Below are 21,653 nucleotides of genomic sequence, written 5' to 3'. Positions count from 1 at the left end.
ATTCCAGCACTTTAAAAATGCTGTTCCACTGCCTTCTGGCCTCCATTGTTTCTGATTAAAAGAAAGCCATCCTTGATACCATTGTTCTTCTGTACGTAATTTGGGTTTTATCTAATTGATTTTAAGATTTTCTCTTTATCTTTCAATTTCTGTAATTTAATTATGATGTGCCTAGGTGTGGCTTCATTTTTATTTATCTTATTTGGGATTTGTTGAACTTCTTGCCTCTATAAATTGATGTTCTTCACTAAATTTGGGTGGCCTTAAGCCATCATTTCTTGAGATATTTTTTCTGCATTATTATCACTCTCTTTTTCTTTTGGGACACAAATTACACATGTGTTAGACCACTTGACATTGTCTCACTGGTCTCCGAGGCTCTCTTTCTTTCATCTTTTTCCTCCTGTTTCTTCAGCTTGGATCATTTCTATTCAAATCCACTGCGTTTTTCTTCTACCACCTCCAATCTGCTTGTAAGCCCATCAGGTAAATTAAAAAATTACATATTCTGTATCTTTCAGCTCTAGTATTACCATTTTCTTTTTTTATATAGTTTCTTTTCTGAGATTCTCAATCTGTTTATTTTTTACACATATATTTCCCTTTAAATCCTTAAACATTTATAATAGCTGCTTTAAAGTGCTTGTCTGCTAACTGTAACTTCTAGGTTATTTTGGGGTCAGTTTTTATTGACTGCTTTTTTTCTTGAATATGGACACACTTTCCTGGTTTCATCACATGATTGGATACTGGACATTATGAATGATACATTATAAAGTCTCTAGATTCTGTTGTGTTCCTATAAAAAGTGACTTTTGTTCTAGCAGGTATTCAACTTGGCTAGACCCAAGCTCAAAGTCTGTTGCCCTGGCAGTGGGCAGCAGTTGTAATCTCTGTTTTTTTCATCCTTCAGATGATGCTTTTGTGTCAGGCCAACTGAGTTCTCCCTCATATATGCAGAGTTTAGCCATTAGCCAAAGATTTAGCTGGATTATACCTAAATTTTTTGTGCCTCAATTCTTCTTTGGGATTTCCTCCCAAAGGTTCTGGCTGCTCTCTCAAACCAGCGATGTTGCACTATAGCCCAAGGCAAGAAAAGATTAGGAGTGCCTGCAGGCAGAAGGCTGTAAGTTTAACAGATCTTGACCACTGTGGTTGTCTTCCAAGGTAGAGGTTTCTACCCTTGGGAGCGCACATGTACTGACACGAAACGATCCCAACTCGTACTATGAAGTGTAAAGAAAAAGTTGTGAAACAATATGAATGTATGATACCACTTATATATTTTAAAAGCTATTGCAAAAGTTCATACATATAAGTAAGTGCACATAGACGGTATGGGAACTACCAGCCACGGCTATTTCTAAGAGGGGACTACAATGGGGTGAAATGTTTCTATAGCTGCATGTGTATATCTGTGTGCAGGCTTCACATTTTTACTCCATGAATTTCTACATTTGAATTTTTATAAGAATATATATGGGCTTTAAAAAAGACTGATTTTTTTAATGGTTTATCTCAGAATATTGAATATAGTTCCCTGTGCTATACTGTAGGACCTTGTTGTTTATCCATTCTGTATGTAATAGTTTGCATCTGCTAATCCCAAACTCCCTGTCCATCCCTCCCCCACCCTCCCTCCCCCTTGGCAAGACTGATTTTTTTTTTTAAGATTTTTTTTTCATGTGGACCATTTTTAAAGTCTTTATTAAATTTGTTACAACACTGCACCTGTTTTATATTTTGGTTTTTTGGCTGCAAGGCATGTGGGATCTTAGCTCCCCGACCAGGGATCGAACCTGCACCGCCTGCATTGGTAGGCGATGTCTTAACCACGAGACCACCAAGGAAGTCCCAAGACTGATTTTTTAATGGTCTCTTGATGGTTTGGTGGTATTTATTAGCTCTCTGTTTGAGCAGAATTGCTCTTAAACTTTAGATTAAATGAGTAAATCCATATAAAGTGCCTAGAACAGTGCCTGACACAGAGGAGGCATTCAACAACCATGAGCCCTTATTATTGCTGTTATGTGGAAACGATACCTCTTTCATTTGGTTCAGCAGCAGAGAACATGGCCATGAAGCCATTCCCAGCTGTGTTGGCATCGGAAATCATCTGCACCATCATCTTGTTGCCGCTGGACACAAGAGCGCCGGGCCGGAACGTGCCGCAGAAGCGCCCGATGCGCTGGCCATTGGAGTGGCCGTTGTACACGTCCACAAAGTCATAGCGACACAGGTTGTCACTCTCCAGGTCTATGAATCTGAAATTAAGAACTACTACTTTTCCCTCGGGGACCTGCCAAGAAAAGGGCCAAGTGGAAAACCGTGTCATGAAAACATCTGAAATCTTCACATCTAGCCAATTACTAAAATGAGCAGATAAAAGTTTAATAACCAAAATGATGCTTTTTCTTCCCTCAACTCTGAACTAGGCCAGAAAAGATTTTCTACCATAATGCATTCCTAGTAAAAGATAAGCATTTGTTCTCTTTTGACAAATTCCACAGTTCTCTAGGGTACAGGAGCTTATTCCTAGGGAGTTTGTCTCAACAAAGCTGCAAAATATTGGATCAGTCTTATTAATTGATAAGTCATTGCTGACAAAGAATACCAGTCCTGATTGGACCTTAGCACACATTTGCATATTTTAAAGCACCATGGCACTCAGAGATAGTGCTTGGCAAAGCAACATTTGAAATGCCATTTTTCACAAATAATACAATAGGACGATCTCAATATACAGAATGTTTCAATGAAGTTCAAACTGAAGGGGTGATTTGGCAATTGTGCAGTTAATTTACAGATAATCCACTTTGGGTCCTGAAGAATCCCGATCAACTATCTACACTGATTATATTAACTGAGTAATTGTTGAATCATCTCTTTTCAAAGTCGCCGAGTTTTTATTTGTTGTCCAGGTGAAAACTTTGTATAACAGGCAGCCTTGAAACACAATACACTGATGAAAAAGATGTGTTTTCACTTTCTCATGAGACTTTCTTCACCATAATCTCCTCCTCCCTCCTTATTCCCTGAATAGGTAGAGGAAATAGGCTACAAAAGCATTTGTCAGGATTCTTACAAAAGCCCCATTTCACAGTATTTTAATTTCTTCATCCAAGCTGTTTAAAGTCTTGATCAGCTTTCTTTCATACTCAATAGAATAAGAATTTCATTCCGTAAAAGCATACAGATGACAAAGGTCAGTGATTAAAGAAAAAAAAAACACAAGCAACACTGATTGCTTCATCTTAGTTAACTATCTCAGACTCAAAGATCAACAGATGCTTTCATATAAATATGGCTTCCCCATGCTGGTAAATGCCATGAATTTTTTTTTTTCCTATAATAAGAAGTGTTTCAGTGTTATTTGCCTTTTTTGTCAAACACATACACACCCAATGTAGAAGCTGTAACAGAGTAGTCACAAGAAGAGGGATATTTTGGCTTTGACATGGTTGCATTCTAATTGCTCGAAGCTTATCTTAAGTGTGAATATCAGAAGCTCTAAAGCCACAGTCTAAGAAGCTGATAGCAAAAAAAGCAATTAAATTTTTAAGCATGCTCACGGTGATAGCTGTTGTAGAATGCCTTGGTTTTATGTTCTGCTTTGTTGCATACAATCTCTATTTATCCCATGATCAGAAAATGATCAAAATGTGATGCCACGTTTGTAACCCTGAGTATAAGCAAGCTTTCTATGAAATCACTGAAACATTCCCAGCCAGGAAAAACATTTTGAACTGAATTAGTTAGGACTGTCATTGTATGAATAATGACTATTTGTATAAATGTATCGATAAACTCTATGGAGGGCAATTCAAAGCTGTGAGACTCATCCACCCACAGAGTGAGTGTAGATGAAAAAGGGAAGAGGTCTCAGGATGGAGCCCTGGAGCATTCCAATGTCACTGGGTCTCCAAGATGAGGTCAAACCACCACAGAGGCTGAGTCAGTTAAGTAGGAGGCAACCAGAAGGATGTGGTGCTCAGAAGCCTGATGAGGAGAGTGGGTCAAGGAGGAAAGACTGGTTGGCTGAGTCAGGTGCTGCTGCTGAGTCAGGAAGATGAGGACTGAGAAATGACCACTGGGGTTAGCAACCAGAGGTCACCGGTGACTCGGACACAGCTGTTTTGGTGCAGCAGTAGGGACAAAGCCTGCTAAGAGAAGGATCGAGAGAAAATGGAGTGAGAGGAATTAGTGATAATGAATGTAGACAAGCTTTTCAAGGAATTTAGCTGGAAAGATGAACAGAGTAATAGGAGGGTATCTGTAGCTGGAAGGGGATATGAGGACCAGACAGGATTCTTAAATGGGCTGTATTAAGGCATGTTTGCAGGCCAGTGGGAATAATTCTGTAGAGAGGGCAAAACTGAAGTAAAAGAGAGGGAGGATTGCTGGAGAAATGTCGTTGAGCAGGCCAGGGGAGATTTGATCTGAGACAGCGATGGAGGGGGCAGCCTGAGATAGCAGCACAGATGGTCGGCCCAGTGAGAGGAAGGAAGGCAGATGCAGGTAGGTTAGTACACAAGGTTGTGATGGCATGTGAAACTTTTCTTCTGATTGCTTTGCTTTTCTCAGTGAAATAGGAAACAAGGTCATCAGCAGCAAGAGGGGATGTGAGAGGAGCTACTGGGAGTTTGAGAAAAGAAGAGTAGGTGCGTAAACGGATGAGGGAAATGTAGCAGGGCTGCCGTGAGTGCTGAGGGTCCACTTGAAGTAAATGAATTAAAAGTGAGTCCTTTCTACTGTATGACCCAGCAATTCCACTCCTGGGTATATATCCAAAAAAACTAAACACTAATTCAAAGATACATGCACCCCAATGTTCTTAACAGCATTATTTACAATTGCCAAGATATGGAAGCAACCTAAGTGTCCATCAACAGATGAATGGATAAAGAAGATGTGGTATATATAAATACAGTGGAATACTACTCAGCCATGAAAAAGAATGAAATGTTGCCATTTGCAGCAACACGGATGGACTTGGAGGGTATTAGGCTAAATGAAGTAAGTCAGACAGAGAAAGACAAATACTGTATGATATCACTTATATGTGGAATCTAAAAAATACAACAAAGTACTGAATAAAATGAAACAGGCTCACAGATATAGAGAGTACACCACAGTGGGGAGAGGGCAGGGAGGAAGGGCAAGATAGGCATAGGGGAGTAAGAGGTACAAGGGAGTAAGAGGTACAAGAGGTACAAGGGGAGTAAGAGGTACAAGGGAGTAAGAGGTACAAGGATAGAGTGTACAACACAGGGAATATAGCTAATAATTTATAATTTATAATAACTATAAATGGAGTGTAACCTTTAAAAATTGTGAATCACTATGTTGTACTCCTGTAACCCTTGTACATCAACTATACTTCATTAAAAAGGAAAAAAAAGTGAGTCCTCTCTTCATGGTTGCGTTCTTTTTCTCCCCAGCCACGTTCAGCTCCCTGGGTGGAGGTGCAGAGCGGCTGGAGCTGGATTTAAGCAGTGCTGGGTGGGGAGGTTGGGAGGTGGAGGGGTGTTTGCCAAGTGAGGACTATGGTGGGGGAGAGGATGTAGGCAGGAGAATGACCATAATGGTGGACCATGGAATCCAAGTTGGGTTATAAGCATAGAAATCAGGACTCAGTAGGGTGAGGGCAGTAACAACCTAGATCAAGGTAGAGGCAAGGACAACGACAGTGGAAGTGGGTGGCTGAGGAGCGATGGAGGAGAGGAGGCTAAAGACCCAAAGGGGTCATCCACGTAGATATTGAAATTCCTGCGAATGATGACAAGGAAGGTGCTGAAGACAGTGACCATGAGCCAGGGGCTAAAGTTTACAAGAAAGGAGGGAGACTGTCCTGGAGTCTTTGGATGACTGCAACAAGGCGGGACATGGGGCATCACAGTCTTGTTTCATTGGTAGTTTCTCAGTTCTCTGACACTGAGAAAATTGGGTGACTGTGGTCAGGCTGTTGAAATGGAATCCAAGCCTTGGATACTCATTCCCAATGGGATAAATCTTTCCTTCTCCAACATTCTTTATTTGGTCTCGATGCAATGAAAAGTTGAAATTTCTCTGAGAATGAGACACAAATATATCAGCAGCAGAAAATGGGTTACATCGTATAACTTTGAACACAAAACCCAACAACCCTGACAAAAACTCTTTGGAAGGAAGGTTTCAGGGGGAGATCTGTACCCATTGTGGGTCTATTGGAACCACAGACGAATGCCATCTCACACTGAAGGCCAAAGAGAAATTCTACTGCAAGTGAGATGCACACTGCATCAAACCGTTTTGCTGTAACACAAGAGCTGTTCTTCATATTTATATAAGGAACCAAGATTGTCTGATGCTCTGTGAGGTGAACTTTGCTAAGAGTTCCTGTATTATCATTCTAAAGGACTTTGGAAAGCATATTCTCTGAAGATGACCTTCCACTTGAAGAATCTATGGCCTGTACCCTTGATTTTTCTTTGTTAGGGATATAAAAAAATATAGAAAGAAACAGAGAGTAATATAACACACACGTGGGTGCCAACCAGCCAGAATTGATTATTGTTAACATTCTGTCAACACATTTTTTAAAGTCTCCTTTAAAAAGTAAATACATAATTTCAGATAAAATGAGTTTTCCTTTGTCCTCATTCATAGCCTCATTCTCCCTCCTTTCTCAGAAGCAACCACTGTCACAAATTTAGTGAGTTTTCTTCTGTGCCATGCAAAATACTTTTATATACATGTATATGTATCCATGCAAAATACACAGTTATGTTTTTGTGTCCATTTTCCCTGAAAGATGGAGCTCTAGAAGGTAAGGATCCCCCCTGCCTTGTTCACTGTTGCATCCCCATCTTCTGGACAGCACGTGGCCCCAAGTAGAGGTGCATCATAAAGATTTATTAAATGAATGAATCCATCAAGAGCTAAATGGACACCGGCTTCTTTGCACAAATCCTGGACGAGGCACCTTCTGGGTGGCTCTGCCTCTTGGGTTTTAATCTCATATCCCACCAAGCAGCAAAACTCCAGAAGGCCCCTCTCCTTTCTACGTCATTCTTTACCACAAATAGAAGACACATATCTTTGGGGAAACTTTATATCTCAAATCTCCCGTAAATGCTAACACTATGCAGAAACTCAAGTAAGGTCCTTTTTTGGGGTAGCAAATTAGACAAGGCTACCGAGTTGTTGAGATTCTATTGACCAAGGGATTCATTATCTGCCTGTAGAAAAATAATTCTGGGCTTGTGATTTTCCCTACCAGTAGCCGAGTCCTGTGTGGGCCAAAGCCCAGCACTGCAGCAGTGACCTCAGCTCACCCCACAGCCCCTGGGGTGTCCTTATGGTCAGAGGCAAGTACGCCAAGTTGCTGGATGCCAACGCCAGGCTTGCTGCCAGAAAATGAATGGGGAATTGCATTCTGAGCTGGTCATTTGCATTTTCAGGATACTATGAGCAAATGCAAATAGAAGCCAGCTTCTTTGGTGTGGAGGAATAGATTTCGGTAGAAGTGGGAACGCTCCTTTGTGTCTGTATCTTTTCTTCCCCCAACGCATCATTTACTAATTTGAGCAAAAAGATCTGTTGCTGCAGCCTGTCTGATTTTTTAAAAAAGCCCTCGTTTTAATCTTCTTAGATTTTCTTCTTCCACAAACAGACCTTTCGGAAAGTGTGTTCTAAAATGCAGGCCACATTTTCATTTACAGCAAGTTCAAGAGGCACGGCAGCTCTGCGTCAACTCACTTACATCTCCAAATGTAATCCAGAGAAATGTATGTACAAATTACACACAAATATTTGGCTAGGCTTCAAGAGGGGGATAAATCAGAAGCTTCGAGATCTTATTCATGTGTCTCTTCTATTTATTTATTTTATTTTTTTTGGCAGTGCCATGTTGCTTGGATCTTAGTTCCCCGACCAGGGATTGAACCTGTGGCCCCTGCAATGGAAGTGAGGCATCCTAACCACTGGACCACTGGGGAATTCCCATTGTCTGTGTCTATTTAAATTTATTTATTTATTTATTTATGGCTGTGTTGTGTCTTCATTTCTGTGCGAGGGCTTTCTCTAGTTGTGGCAAGCGGGGGCCACTCTTCATCACGGTGCGCGGGCCTCTCACTATCACGGCCTCTCTTGTTGCGGAGCACAGGCTCCAGACGCGCAAGCTCAGTAATTGTGACTCACGGGCTTAGCTGCTCCGCGGCGTGTGGGATCTTCCCAGACCAGGGCTTGAACCCATGTCCCCTGCATTGGCAGGCAGATTCTCAACCACTGCGCCACCAGGGAAGCCCCGTCTGTGTCTATTTAAATACTCCTCTTTTTAAAGGTGGAATCTTATAAACATTTGGAAAATAAAACATACATTTTGATTCATGGAAATAACATGTGATGTTCTGAAAAAAAAAAAAATTTTTTTTTTTGGTTAGGGTTTTTACCAAAAAAGCCCCCTTTACACCCTTACATCTGGAAGGAGGGTGGAAACCCCCAACTACCTCAATCCCAGCCCATGAGAACCAGTGGAGATGAGGTTACACTCCTCTGCTGAAAACTGTCCAAAGCTTTCCCAGCGTGGCAGGAATAAAATCCTCACTGTACCTATAATCACACACTTAAGTAGTGTATAAAAGGTGCCGGTATTTTTCCAAGCCCTTTCCACATATTATTCCACTTAATTACAGCAACCCTATGAAGTTGATATTAGCCCAGTTTTACAATTTACAGGTAAGGAAACTGAAGCAATGAGAGGTTTAAGGTCCTGTATGATACGGCCCCTGACTATCTCTCCGACCTCATCTTTCCTTGTCATGCAACAATCTGGCTGTTCAAGGAACCCTCCAAGCTGGTTCTCCACCTCAGGGCCTTTGCACAGTCTGGCCCCTCTGCTCGGCACACTCTCCTCCCTGATAGTCCCAAGTCTGCCTCTACCTACCTCATTATTTAACTCTCAGCTCAAGTGTCACCTTTCCAGAGGGGTCTCTCCCGAACCCTTCAGTTGCTTTAGATCATGTTGACCATATAACCGTGTTATTTCTTTACAGATTATTTATCATCTGTCTCTTCACCAGAATGTACCATCCAGAGATCAGAGGTTGCCCACAGCTACTTCAAGACTTAGCTATTACAGGAGTTCAAAAAGTAGTTATTGAATAAATGACTGGAATCCTTATAATCTTAATTTTTAAAAAGCAGTGCAGACCACAACTCCTATTACTAGCACGTAAGTTTACGTAACAATGTGAACTAACGAACAGGTACGAGGCAAGCAGTAGTGGCACCCTTCTGAAAAGGAAGAAACAGCTCAGAGCGGTTATGATGACTTACAGCCACCCAGCAAGTCAGCGGCAGAGCCCAGGTGTCCTGACTTCTACCCGACTGTGTTTCCCATGGCCTGACCGTGGCAGAAGCTGAGGAGATGCTCACTGATCTCGGTTCCTTTCCCCAGGCACACAGGAAGTTGACATGCTCCAGCCTGCACTGCAGTTAGGTTGGGGCCAGGTGCCTGGGTCCTGGTCAGTGGGATGCAGGTGAAGTGAGGTATCCATGTCCAGGCCGAGCCATAGAAGTCCTCTGCACAATCCTTTCGGAGTTCTCTTTTTGCTCTAAGGAGGGGACTCAACGGAGGAAACAGGAAGATTCTAGGAGATGGCAGAGCCACACAGGAGCTAATGCTCAAAGGAGAGCTGCCCGGGACAGCCATCCAACTGCACTGGACTGTGGCATGAGCAAGAAATTACCATTCGTTCAGACTCCAAACAGAGAGAACAGACTTGTGGTTGCCAAGGGGGAGGTGGGGTGGGGGAACGATGGATTGAGAGTTTGGGGTTAGCAGACGCAAACTAGTATATACAGGATGGATAAACAACAAGGTCCTCCTGTATAGCACTATATTCAATAGCCTGTGATAAACCATAATGGAAAAGAATATGAAAGAGAATGTATATGTATAACTGAATAATTTTGCTGTACAGCAGATATTAACACAACATTGTAAATCAACTATACCTGAATAAAATATAGAAAAAAAAAAAAGAGAAAGAAATAACCGTTTGGGGCTTCCCTGGTGGCGCAGTGGTTAAGAATCCGCCTGCCAGCGCAGGGGACATGGGTTCGAGCCCTGGTCCGGGAAGATCCCACATGCCGCAGAGCAACTAAGCCTGTGTGCCGTAACTACTGAGCCTGGGCTCTAGAGCTCAAGAACTACAACTACTGAGCCCATGTGTCACAACTACCGAAGCCCACGCACCAGAGCCCGCGCACAGCAACGAAGAGTAGCCCCTGCTCGCCGCAACTAGAGGAAGCCCGTGTGCAGCAACGAAGACCCAACACACCCAAAAATAAATAAATAAAATGAATAAATGTATAAAAGAAATAACCGTTTGTTGTGTCAGGCCATTGAGATTTGGGGGGTTGTTTGGTACAGCTTTACACTTTGGGTTAATTATCCTGATTGACACATGGATAGTGACACGTGCCAGTTGTCCTGACCCAGCAGCTCGGTGACAGGCAACTGTGGAGATATCTTTGTTGTTTTTTGGTGCCTATAAGTTCCATATGAATCAACATTGTAATATGGCCACCAAAAAGCAGACACGGTCTCAGGCTGTGTGAATAGCAGGCGAGGTGACAGACGATTTGAAGCAGTCAGAAAAGAGTGAATTCAGAGGCATCACCGAGGTACGTGCTGTAAATTCAATGGCTCCTGCAAAGTCTAACTGGCTCCTCTGGCACCACCGTCGTGACCCCTGACGCCTTTATCTGTGGCTGGGCAGCGAAGGTGAGAAGACAGTGAGCAGCCATGGGTACTGCTCGAGATGGGAAAAGAAATGGGTCTTCTGATGGAAGACCTGGCTGTGAAATGAACAAGAAGCTGGTCATGCATCCTAAGCCTGAGGGTGAAGATGGAAAAACCAGAGAGGAGAAGGTGGCTCTGGCAGGGCCACTCAAGTCTGCCACAGGAAAATGCAGATGGGAAAAATGTGAAGGCACAACAAAGCAGCACCCAGGGCAACAGGAACTCTGAGGGAAGTCCAGCCAGGATGGGGAGACAGGCAACTGGGCAAAAAGCTACTCATTTAGGTTTTGCCTGGGGGAGGAGAAAAAGTCAGGTTTTAAATGTAGAGTATTCTGTATAGCTGATTCACTTTGTTACAAAGCAGAAACTAACACACCATTGTAAAGCAATTATACTCCAACAAAGATGTTAAAAAATATATATATAAATAACATATATAGAAATTTTTTAAAATGTAGAGTATTCCTTTTTTTTTAAAACTCTGAATGAAGTAATTTTATTTATTTTTACTTTTTTTTTTTTTTTAAACATCTTTATTGAAGTATAATTGCTTTACAATGGTGTGCTAGCTTCTGCTTTACAACAAAGTGAATCAGTTACACATATACATATGTTGCCATATCACTTCCCTCTTGCATCTCCCTCCCTCCCACCCTCCCTATCCCACCCCTCTAGGTGGTCACAAAGCACCGAGCTGATCTCCCTGTGCTATGCGGCTGCTTCCCACTAGTTATCTATTTTACATTTGGTAGTGTATATATGTCCATGACACTCTCTCACCCTGTCACATCTCACCCCTCCCCCTCCCCATATCCTCAAGTCCATTCTCTAGTAGGTCTGTGTCTTTATTCCCATCTTGCCACTAGGTTCTTCATGACCTCTTTTTTTTTTTTTCCCTTAGATTCCATATATATGTGTTAGCATACTGTATTTGTTTTTCTCTTTCTGACTTACTTCACTCTGTATGACAGACTCTAACTCCATCCACCTCATTACAAACACCTCCATTTCATTTCTTTTTATGGCTGAGTAATATTCCATTGTATATATGTGCCACATCTTCTTTATCCATTCATCCGATGATGGACACCTAGGTTGCTTCCATGTCCTGGCTATTGTAAACAGAGCTGCAATGAATATTTTGGTACATGACTCTTTCTGAATTATGGTTTTCTCAGGGTATATGCCCAGTAGTGGGATTGCTGGGTCATATGGTAGTTCTATTTTTAGTTTTTTAAGGAACCTCCATACTGTTCTCCATAGTGGCTGTATCAATTTACATTCCCACCAACAATGCAAGAGGGTTCCCTTTTCTCCACACCCTCTCCAGCATTTATTGTTTCTAGATTTTTTGATGATGGCCATTCTGACCGGTGTGAGATGATACCTCATTGTAGTTTTGATTTGCATTTCTCTAATGATTAAAGATGTTGAGCATTCTTTCATGTGTCTGTTGGCAATCTGTATCTCTTCTTTGGAGAAATGTCTATTTAGGTCTTCTGCCCATTTTTGGATTGGGTTGTTTGTTTTTTTGTTATTGAGCTGCATGAGCTGCTTGTAAATCTTGGAGATTAATCCTTTGTCCGTTGCTTCATTTGCAAATATTTTCTCCCATTCTGAGGGTTGTCTTTTGGTCTTGTTTATGGTTTCCTTTGCTGTGCAAAAGCTTTTAAGTTTCATTAGGTCCCATTTGTTTATTTGTGTTTTTATTTCCATTTCTCTAGGACCTGGGTCAAAAAGGATCTTGCTGTGACTTATGTCATACAGTGTTCTGCCTATGTTTTCCTCTAAGAGTTTGATAGTGTCTGGCCTTACACTTAGGTCTTTAATCCATTTTGAGTTTATTTTTGTGTATGGTGTTAGGGAGTGTTCTAATTTCATACTTTTACATGTACCTGTCCAATTTTCCCAGCACCACTTATTGAAGAGGCTGTCTTTTCTCCACTGTATATGCTTGCCTCCTTTATCAAAGATAAGGTGACCATATGTGCGTGGGCTTATCTCTGGGCTTTCTATCCTGTTCCATTGATCTATATTTCTGTTTTTGTGCCAGTACCAAACTGTCTTGATTACTGTAGCTTTGTAATATAGTCTGAAGTCAGGGAGCCTGATTCCTCCAGCTCCATTTTTCGTTCTCAAGATTGCTTTGGCTATTCGGGGTCTTTTGTGTTTCCATACAAATTGTGAAATTTTTTGTTCTAGTTCTGTGAAAAATGCCAGTGGTAGTTTGATAGGGATTGCATTGAATCTGTAGATTGCTTTGGGTAGCAGAGTCATTTTCACAATGTTTATTCTTCCAATCCAAGAACATGGTATATCTCTCCATCTATTTGTATCATCTTTAATTTCTTTCATCAGTGTCCTATAATTTTCTGCATACAGGTCTTTTGTCTCCATAGGTAGGTTTATTCCTAGGTATTTTATTCTTTTTGTTGCAATGGTAAACGGGAGTGTTTTCTTAATTTCACTTTCAGATTTTTCATCATTAGTATACAGGAATGCAAGAGATTTCTGTGCATTAATTTTGTATCCTGCTACTTTACCAAATTCATTGATTAGCTCTAGTAGTTTTCTGGTAGCATCTTTTGGATTCTCTATGTATAGTATCATGTCATCTGCAAACAGTGACAGCTTTACTTCTTCTTTTCCGATTTGGATTCCTTTTATTTCTTTTTCGTCTCTGATTGCTGTGGCTAACACTTCCAAAACTATGTTGAATAATAGTGGTGAGAGTGGGCAACCTTGTCTTGTTCCTGATCTTAGTGGAAATGGTTTCAGTTTTTCACCATTGAGGACAATGTTGGCTGTGGGTTTGTCATATACGGCCTTTATTATGTTGAGGAAAGTTCCCTCTATGCCTACTTTCTGCAGGACTTTTATCATAAATGGGTGTTGAATTTTGTCGAAAGCTTTCTCTGCATCTATTGAGATGATCATATGGTTTTTCTCCTTCAATTTGTTAATATGATGTATCACGTTGATTGATTTGCGTATATTGAAGAATCCTTGCATTCCTGGAATAAACCCCACTTGATCATGGTGTATGATCCTTTTAATGTGCTGTTGGATTCTGTTTGCTAGTATTTTGTTGAGGATTTTTGCATCTATGTTCATCAGTGATATTGGCCTGTAGTTTTCTTTCTTTGTGACATCTTTGCCTGGTTTTGGTATCAGGGTGATGGTGGCCTCGTAGAATGAGTTGGGGAGTGTTCCTCCCTCTGCAATATTTTGGAAGAGTTTGAGAAGGATAGGTGTTAGCTCTTCTCTAAATGTTTGATAGAATTCGCCTGTGAAGCCATCTGGTCCTGGGCTTTTGTGTGTTGGAAGATTTTTAATCACAGTTTCAATTTCAGTGCTTGTGATTGGTCTGTTCATATTTTCTATTTCTTCCTGGTTCAGTCTCGGCAGGTTGTGCATTTCTAAGAATCTGTCCATTTCTTCCAGGTTGTCCATTTTATTAGCATAGAGTTGCTTGTAGTAATCTCTTATGATCGTTTGTATTTCTGCAGTGTCAGTGGTTACTTCTCCTTTTTCATTTCTAATTCTATTAATTTGAGTCTTCTCCTTTTTTCTCTTGATGAGTCTGGCTAATGGTTTATCAATTTTGTTTATCTTCTCAAAGAACCAGCTTTTAGTTTCATTGATTTTTGCTATTGTTTCCTTCATTTCTTTTTCATTTATTTCTGATCTGATCTTTATGATTTCTTTCCTTCTGCTAGCTTTGGGGTTTTTTTGTTCTTCTTTCTCTAATTGCTTTAGGTGCAAGGTTAGGTTGTTTATTCGAGATGTTTCCTGTTTCTTGAGGTAGGCTTGTATTGCTATAAACTTCCCTCTTAGAACTGCTTTTGCTGCATCCCATAGGTTTTGGATCGTCGTGTCTCCATTGTCATTTGTTTCTAGGTATTTTTTGATTTCCCCTTTGATTTCTTCAGTGATCACTTCGTTATTAAGTAGTGTATTGTGTAGCCTCCATGTGTTTGTATTTTTTACAGATCTTTTCCTGTAATTGATATCTAGTCTCATAGCGTTGTGGTCGGAAAAGATACTTTATACGATTTCAATTTTTTTAAATTTACCAAGGCTTGATTTGTGACCCAAGATATGATCTATCCTGGAGAATGTTCCATGAGCACTTGAGAAAAATGTGTATTCTGTTGTTTTTGGGTGGAATGTCCTATAAATATCAATTAAGTCCATCTTGTTTAATGTATCATTTAAAGCTTGTGTTTCCTTATTTATTTTCATTTTGGATGATCTGTCCATTGGTGAAAGTGGGGTGTTAAAGTCCCCTACTATGATTGTGTTACTGTCGATTTCCCCTTTTATGGCTGTTAGTATTTGCCTTATGTATTGAGGTGCTCCTATGTTGGGTGCATAAATATTTACAATTGTTATACCTTCCTCTTGGATCGATCCCTTGATCATTATATAGTGTCCGTCTTTGTCTCTTGTAATTGTCTTTATTTTAAAGTCTATTTTGTCTGATATGAGAATTGCTACTCCAGCTTTCTTTTGATTTCCATTTGCATGGAATATCTTTTTCCATCCCCTCACTTTCAGTCTGTATGTGTCTCTAGGTCTGAAGTGGGTCTCTTGTAGACAGCATATATATGGGTCTTGTTTTTGTATCCATTCAGCCAGTCTGTGTCTTTTGGTGGGAGCATTTAATCCATTTACATTTAAGGTAATTATCGATATGTATGTTCCTATTCCCATTTTCTTAAATGTTTTGGGTTTGTTATTGTAGGTGTTTTCCTTCTCTTGTGTTTCTTGCCTAGAGAAGTTCCTTTAGCATTTGTTGTAAAGCTGGTTTGGTGGTGCTGAACTCTTTCAGCTTTTGCTTGTCTGTAAAGGTTTTAATTTCTCCATCAAATCTGAATGAGATCCTTGCTGGGTAGAGTAATCTTGGTTGTAGGTTTTTCTCCTTCATCACTTTAAGTATATCCTGCCACTCCCTTCTGGCTTGCAGCGTTTCTGCTGAAAGATCAGCTGTTAGCCTTATGGGGATGCCCTTGTGTGTTATCTGTTGTTTTTCCCTTGCTGCTTTTAATATGTTTTCTTTATATTTAATTTTTGATAGTTTGATTAATATGTGTCTTGGTGTGTTTCTCCTTGGATTTATCCTGTATGGGACTCTCTGTGCTTCCAGGACTTGATTAACTATTTCCTTTCCCATATTAGGGAAGTTTTCAACTATAATCTCTTCAAATATTTTCTCAGTCCCTTTCTTTTTCTCTTCTTCTTCTGGGACCCCTATGATTCGAATGTTGGTGCGTTTAATGTTGTCCCAGAGGTCTCTGAAACTGTCCTCAGTTCTTTTCATTCTTTTTTCTTTATTCTGGTCTGCAGTAGTTATTTCCACCATTTTATCTTCCAGGTCACTTATCCGTTCTTCTGCCTCAGTTATTCTGCTATTGATCCCATCTAGAGTATTTTTAATTTCATTTATTGTGCTTGTCATCGTTTCTTGGTTCCTCTTTAGTTCTTCTACGTCCTTGTTAAATGTTTCTTGCATTTTGTCTATTATATTTCCAAGACTTTGGATCATCCTTACTATCATAATTCTGAATTCTTTTTCAGGTAGGCTACCTATTTCCTCTTCATTTGTTAGGTCTGGTGTGTTTTGACCCTGCTCCTTCATCTGCTGTGTGTTTTTCTGTCTTCTCATTTTGCTTATCTTACTGTGTTTGGGGTCTCCTTTTCACAGGCTGCAGGTTCGTAGTTCCCGTTGTTTTTGGTATCTGTCCCCAGTGGCTAAGGTTGGTTCAGTGGGTTGTGTAGGTTTCCTGGTGGAGGGAACTAGTGCCTGTGTTCTGGTGGATGAGGCTGGATGTTGTCTTTCTGGTGGGTTCGTCCACGTCTGGTGGTGTGTTTTGGGGTGTCTGTGGCCTTATTATGATTTTAGGCAGCCTCTCTGTTAATGGATGGGGCTGTGTTCCTCTCTTGCTAGTTGTTTGGCATAGGGTGTCCAGCACTGTAGCTTGCTGGTCGTTGAGTGAAGCTGGGTCTTGATGTTGAGATGGAGATCTGTGAGAGATTTTCGCCGTTTAGTATTACGTGGAGCTGGGAGGTCTCTTGTGGACCAGTGTCCTGAAGTTGGCTCTCCCACCTCAGAGGCACAGCCCTGATGCCTGGCTGGAGCACCAAGAGCCTTTCATCCACACGGCTCAGAATAAAAGGGAGAAAAAATGGAAAGAAAGAAAAAAAGAGGATAAAATAAAATAAAATAAAGCAATTATAATAAAAAATAAGAAAAAAAATTATTAAGAGTAAATTTATTAAGAAAAAAAAATTTTTTTAATTTTTAAAAATAGATTTATTAATTTTTTATACTAAAAATAAGAAAAAAATTATTTAGAAAAAATTTATTAAGAAAAAAAATTTTTTAATTTTTTAAAATAAAAAATGTGAAAAAACTTATTAAAAATTTTTTTAAAAATAGAAAATAAGGAAAAAATTATTAAGAAAACATTTATTACGGAAAAAAAAATTTTTAAGCCAAAAAAAAAAAAAAAAAAAAAAAAAAAAACGGACGGACCTAACCCTAGGACTAACGGTGAGAGCAAAGCTATACAGACAAAATCTCACCCAGAAGCATACACATCTACACTCACAAAAAAAAGGAAAAGGGGAAAAGTTAATATATCCTGCTCCCAAAGTCCATCTCCTAAATTTGGGATGATTCGTTGTCTATTCAGGTATTCAACAGATGCAGGCACATCAAGTTGTTTGTGGAGCTTTAATCCGCTGCTTCTGAGGCTGCTGGGAGAGATTTCCCTTTCTCTTCTTTGTTCGTACAGCTCCCGGGCTTCAGCTTTGGATTTGGACCCGCCTCTGCATGTAGGTCCCCTGAGGGCGTCTGTTCCCCGCCCAGACAGAACGGGGTTAAAGGAGCAGCTGATTCGGGGGCTCTGGCTCAGTCAGGCCGGGGGGGGGGGGGGGGGGGGGGGAGGGAGCGGTACGGAGGAGGCGGGGCGAGCCTGCGGCGGCAGAAGCCGGCGTGACATTGCAGCAGCCTGAGGCGCGCCGTGCGCTCTCCCGGGGAAGTTGTCCCCGGATTACGGGAGCCTGGCCGTGGCGGGCTGCACAGGCTCCCGGGAGGGGCGGTGTGGAGAATGACCTGTGCTCGCCCACAGGCTTCTTGGTGGCGGCAGCAGCAGCCTTAGCGTCCCATGCCCGTCTCTGGGGTCCGCGCTGATAGCCGCGGCTCGCGCCCGTCTCTGGAGTTCGTTTAAGTGGCGCTCTGAATCCCCTCTCCTTGCACGCCGCGAAACAAAGAGGCAAGAAAAAGTCTCCTGCCTCTTCGGCAGCTGCAGACTTTTTCTCGTGCACCCTCCCGGCTAGTTGTGGTGCGCTAGACCCTTCAGGCTGTGTTCACGCCGCCAACCCCAGTCCTCTCCCTGCGATCCGACCGAAGCCCGCGCCTCAGCTCCCAGCCCCCGCCCGCCCCGGCGGGTGAGCAGACAAGCCTCTCGGGCTGGTGAGTGCTGCTCGGCGCCGAGCCTCTGTGCGGGAATCTCTCCGTTTTTCCCTCTGCGTCCCTGTTGCTGTGGGATCCGCGCTGATAGCCGCGGCTCGCGCCCGTCTCTGGAGCTCGTTTAGGCGGCGCTCTGAATCCCCTCTCCTTGCGCACCGCGAAACAAAGAGGCAAGAAAAATTCTCCTGCCTCTTTGGCAGCTGCAGTCTTTTTCCCGGACTCCCTCCCGGCTAGCACCGAAGCCCGAGCCCCAGCTCCCAGGCCCCGCCCGCCCCGGCGGCTGAGCAGACAAGCCTCTCGGGCTGGTGAGTGCTGGTCGGCACCGCTCCTCTGTGCGGGAATCTCCGCTTTGCCCTCCGCACCAATGTGGCTGCGCTCTCCTCCGTGGCTCCGAAGCTTCCCCCCTCTGTTACCCGCAGTCTCTGCCCACGAAGGGGCTTCCTAGTGTGTGGAAACCTTTCCTCCTTCACGGCTCCCTCCCACTGGTGCAGGTCCCGTCCCTATTCTTTTGTCTCTGTTATTTCTTTTTTCTTTTGCCCTACCCAAGTACGTGGGGATTTTCTTGCCTTTTGGGAGGTCTGACGTCTTCTGCCAGCGTTCAGTGGGTGTTCTGTAGGAGCAGTTCCACGTGTAGATGTATTTCTCATGTATCTGTGGGGAGGAAGGTGATCTCCGCGTCTTACTCTTCCGCCATCTTGCCCCTCCCTCTATTTTTACTTTTTATTGAAGTATAACTGATTTACAATGTTGTCTTAGTTTCAGGTGTACAGCAAAGTGATTCTGTTATACATATATATATATATATTCTTTTTCAGATTCTTTTCCATTATAAGTTATTACAAAATATTGACTATAGTTCCCTGTGCCATACAGTAGGTTCTTGTTGTTTACCTTTTTTATATATAGTAGTGTGTGTATGTTATCCCAAACTCCTAATTTATCCCTCTCCCCCTTCCCCTTTGGTAACCATTAGTTTGTTTTCTGTGTCTGTGGATCTATTTCTGTTTTGTTTATAAGTTCATTTGTATCTTTTTTTTTAAAGATTCCACATATAAGTGATATCATATGGTATTTGCCTTTCTCTGTCTGACTTACTTCACTTAGGATAATCTCTAGGTCCATCCATGTTGCTGCAAATGGCTATATATCATCCTTTTTTATGGCTGAGTATTATCCCATTGTATATATGTACCACATCTTCTTTATCCATTCCTCTCTGGATGGACATTTAGGTCGCTTCCATGGCTTGGCTATTGTCAATAGTACTACAATGAACATTGGGGTGCATGCATCTTTTCAAATTATGGTTTTCTCCGGATATATGCCCAGGAGTGGGATTGCAGGATCATATGGTAGCTCTATTTTTAGTTTTTTAAGGAACCTCCATACTGATCACATCTTTTCACAGATGTGCCTCTTCTGCTTTTCCTATGGCTCATGGTATCACTAGGACCCTACCGCGGATGTAAGTGATGACACATCTTCTGGGCAAGTTATGCATTCGTCATCACTTTTCCTGAGAACTGGAGATTCACTACTTAATTTTTCACTACACGTGAGCTGTCTTTTTAGCTCTTTGTTCTTGAAAGGGTTTACTGCAAAATAAAAAAGCATTACCCAACAATAAAATAAAAAAGCACTACCATACAATAAAATATTGATTTATAAAATAAAGAGCTGTAGATTTATACCAAGCCATAAATAACGAAACCACTGTAGCAAGAGCACTCAGACTGTCTTACAGCAGGACAGCTCAGCCTCCTTTCCCCAGCATATATTTCACGTACAATGAACCTATACTTCCCATGTTGTCCATTGAACCAGCCAACTGGTAGCCTGGTGGCTTCGGTGTCTCACTGGTCACAGCACCCACCACAGCACTGGTGCCACCTGGCTTCTGGGACCAGAAGCATCAAACACTCATCCCTCTACCACCCAAGACTGGAAGGAGTGGCTGAACCTAGTGGCTAAAGCCCAAGCTATTTCACGTGATTAGTGGGTATCTTGAATGCTGTCCTTGAAAGGTCTTAGCTGTGTTGGGAAAAAAGAGACAAGTTTGCACTGGTTGTCTTTCACATTCAGCCACGTGCTGAAGAGAGAACTCTGCCTACTGCATAAGTGTACGATGCCCTTCTAGACAAGACCACGGCAGAAGATGGAAGCACAAAGGGAAGCTCTACCAAACCCAGCTTGCATTATTTTAAAGCAACTCTCAGGAGTAATATTTCTTTTAAAACAATAAATAATCCATGACAAATGGTAAATCACATGAGATGCCCTGAATGACAGGTACACCTCAGAACTGTCCAGGACAAATGAGGACGCCTGGCTATCCTGGCCGCAGGGCATCTGGGTCCCTCCTCTAAAATTTGAAGCTGCCCCAGTAAAAACCAGAGGTTGACTAAATGAAGAGCTGCTGAATGGATAAAAGGATGAGAGAATGGCTTCCTGTTACCTGCAGAATGAAGTCCAAACTCCTTACACTAATGCTGTGTGAGGCCCACCCCTCTGACATTCTGGTCTCATCTTCACCCAGCCCTTTGTATCTTGGGCTCGAATCTCCCCATCCTCGAAAACAGCCAGCCCCTTTCTGTTCCCACCTCTATGAGATCACGTGCGTATCCCCTGCCTGGATTCTTCTCTCCCCATCTCAGTCTATCGACTGCTACCCCGATTTCAAAGTCTGGGCCAAATGCACCTTCTCTAGGAACCCACCAGCCTCCCACTGCTTGACCAGTGTCCACACTCAGGGGGATGTTATCTTCCCTCTTTCCGCTCCCAGAGCCCACTGTTCTACTGTTCTCGCCTCTCTTTTGGTAGACCCCTCAGCATCTACGGGGCCCACAGGGGCCCACAGGGTCTGGGGTGTGTGCTCTGTCTCCAGGCAGACTGTGAACCTTTCTGGGGCAGGACTGCTCCATCCTGATTCATCTGAGTCTGAACCCACAGGCAGCTGGAGTCCAGGCATCAAAAACATGCAGGGAAGGTGAGGATGGAGATGGGGAAGAGTTTTCTATCTTCATTTTAGTCTCAGATCTGCGAACAGTTTGGGGACTTTCTATGCCATTTGATTATTTGTTCTGCAAATCAGCAAGTAGTCGTTAAATAATAGCAGCTGGCACAGTGACACATATCCAGGTGGAGAAAACATAAACTCCGAGGGTCCCTGTGACACAGAACCTGGCAGTGCCTCCCTGGATCAAGTTAGGGCTCCATTAGGACATGTGAGAGAGAAAGCCTGTAAAAACAACACCCATCCCAAGCAGTCTGGTTTGCTATAATCTATCAATCTGCATATGATGGATTATAACTTTTTTAAAGAAAGGATAGTCATTGCTTTTTCTTAGCTGTGTTTCATGATAAAAGACTACAGATAGGTCATAGAAT

The 21,653-nt window shown here is 42.2% G+C and overlaps 1 protein-coding gene across 1 annotated transcript in view; it reads right to left on the bottom strand.

The window, feature by feature from the left end:
• Positions 1-21,653, bottom strand: part of PCOLCE2 (procollagen C-endopeptidase enhancer 2) — an 81,451-nt gene that overhangs the window by 26,831 nt on the left and 32,967 nt on the right. Inside the window, exon 3 of the mRNA XM_061193594.1 lies at positions 2,044-2,299. Coding sequence (XP_061049577.1) covers positions 2,044-2,299 — 256 coding nt within the window. The remainder of the gene's footprint in view (positions 1-2,043; positions 2,300-21,653) is intronic.

Source organism: Eubalaena glacialis, chromosome 6, assembly GCF_028564815.1.
Source record: "Eubalaena glacialis isolate mEubGla1 chromosome 6, mEubGla1.1.hap2.+ XY, whole genome shotgun sequence".
Lineage (NCBI taxonomy): Eukaryota > Metazoa > Chordata > Mammalia > Artiodactyla > Balaenidae > Eubalaena > Eubalaena glacialis.
Note: the sequence above shows the minus strand (reverse complement) of the source record. Positions and strands in the feature narration are given on the sequence as shown.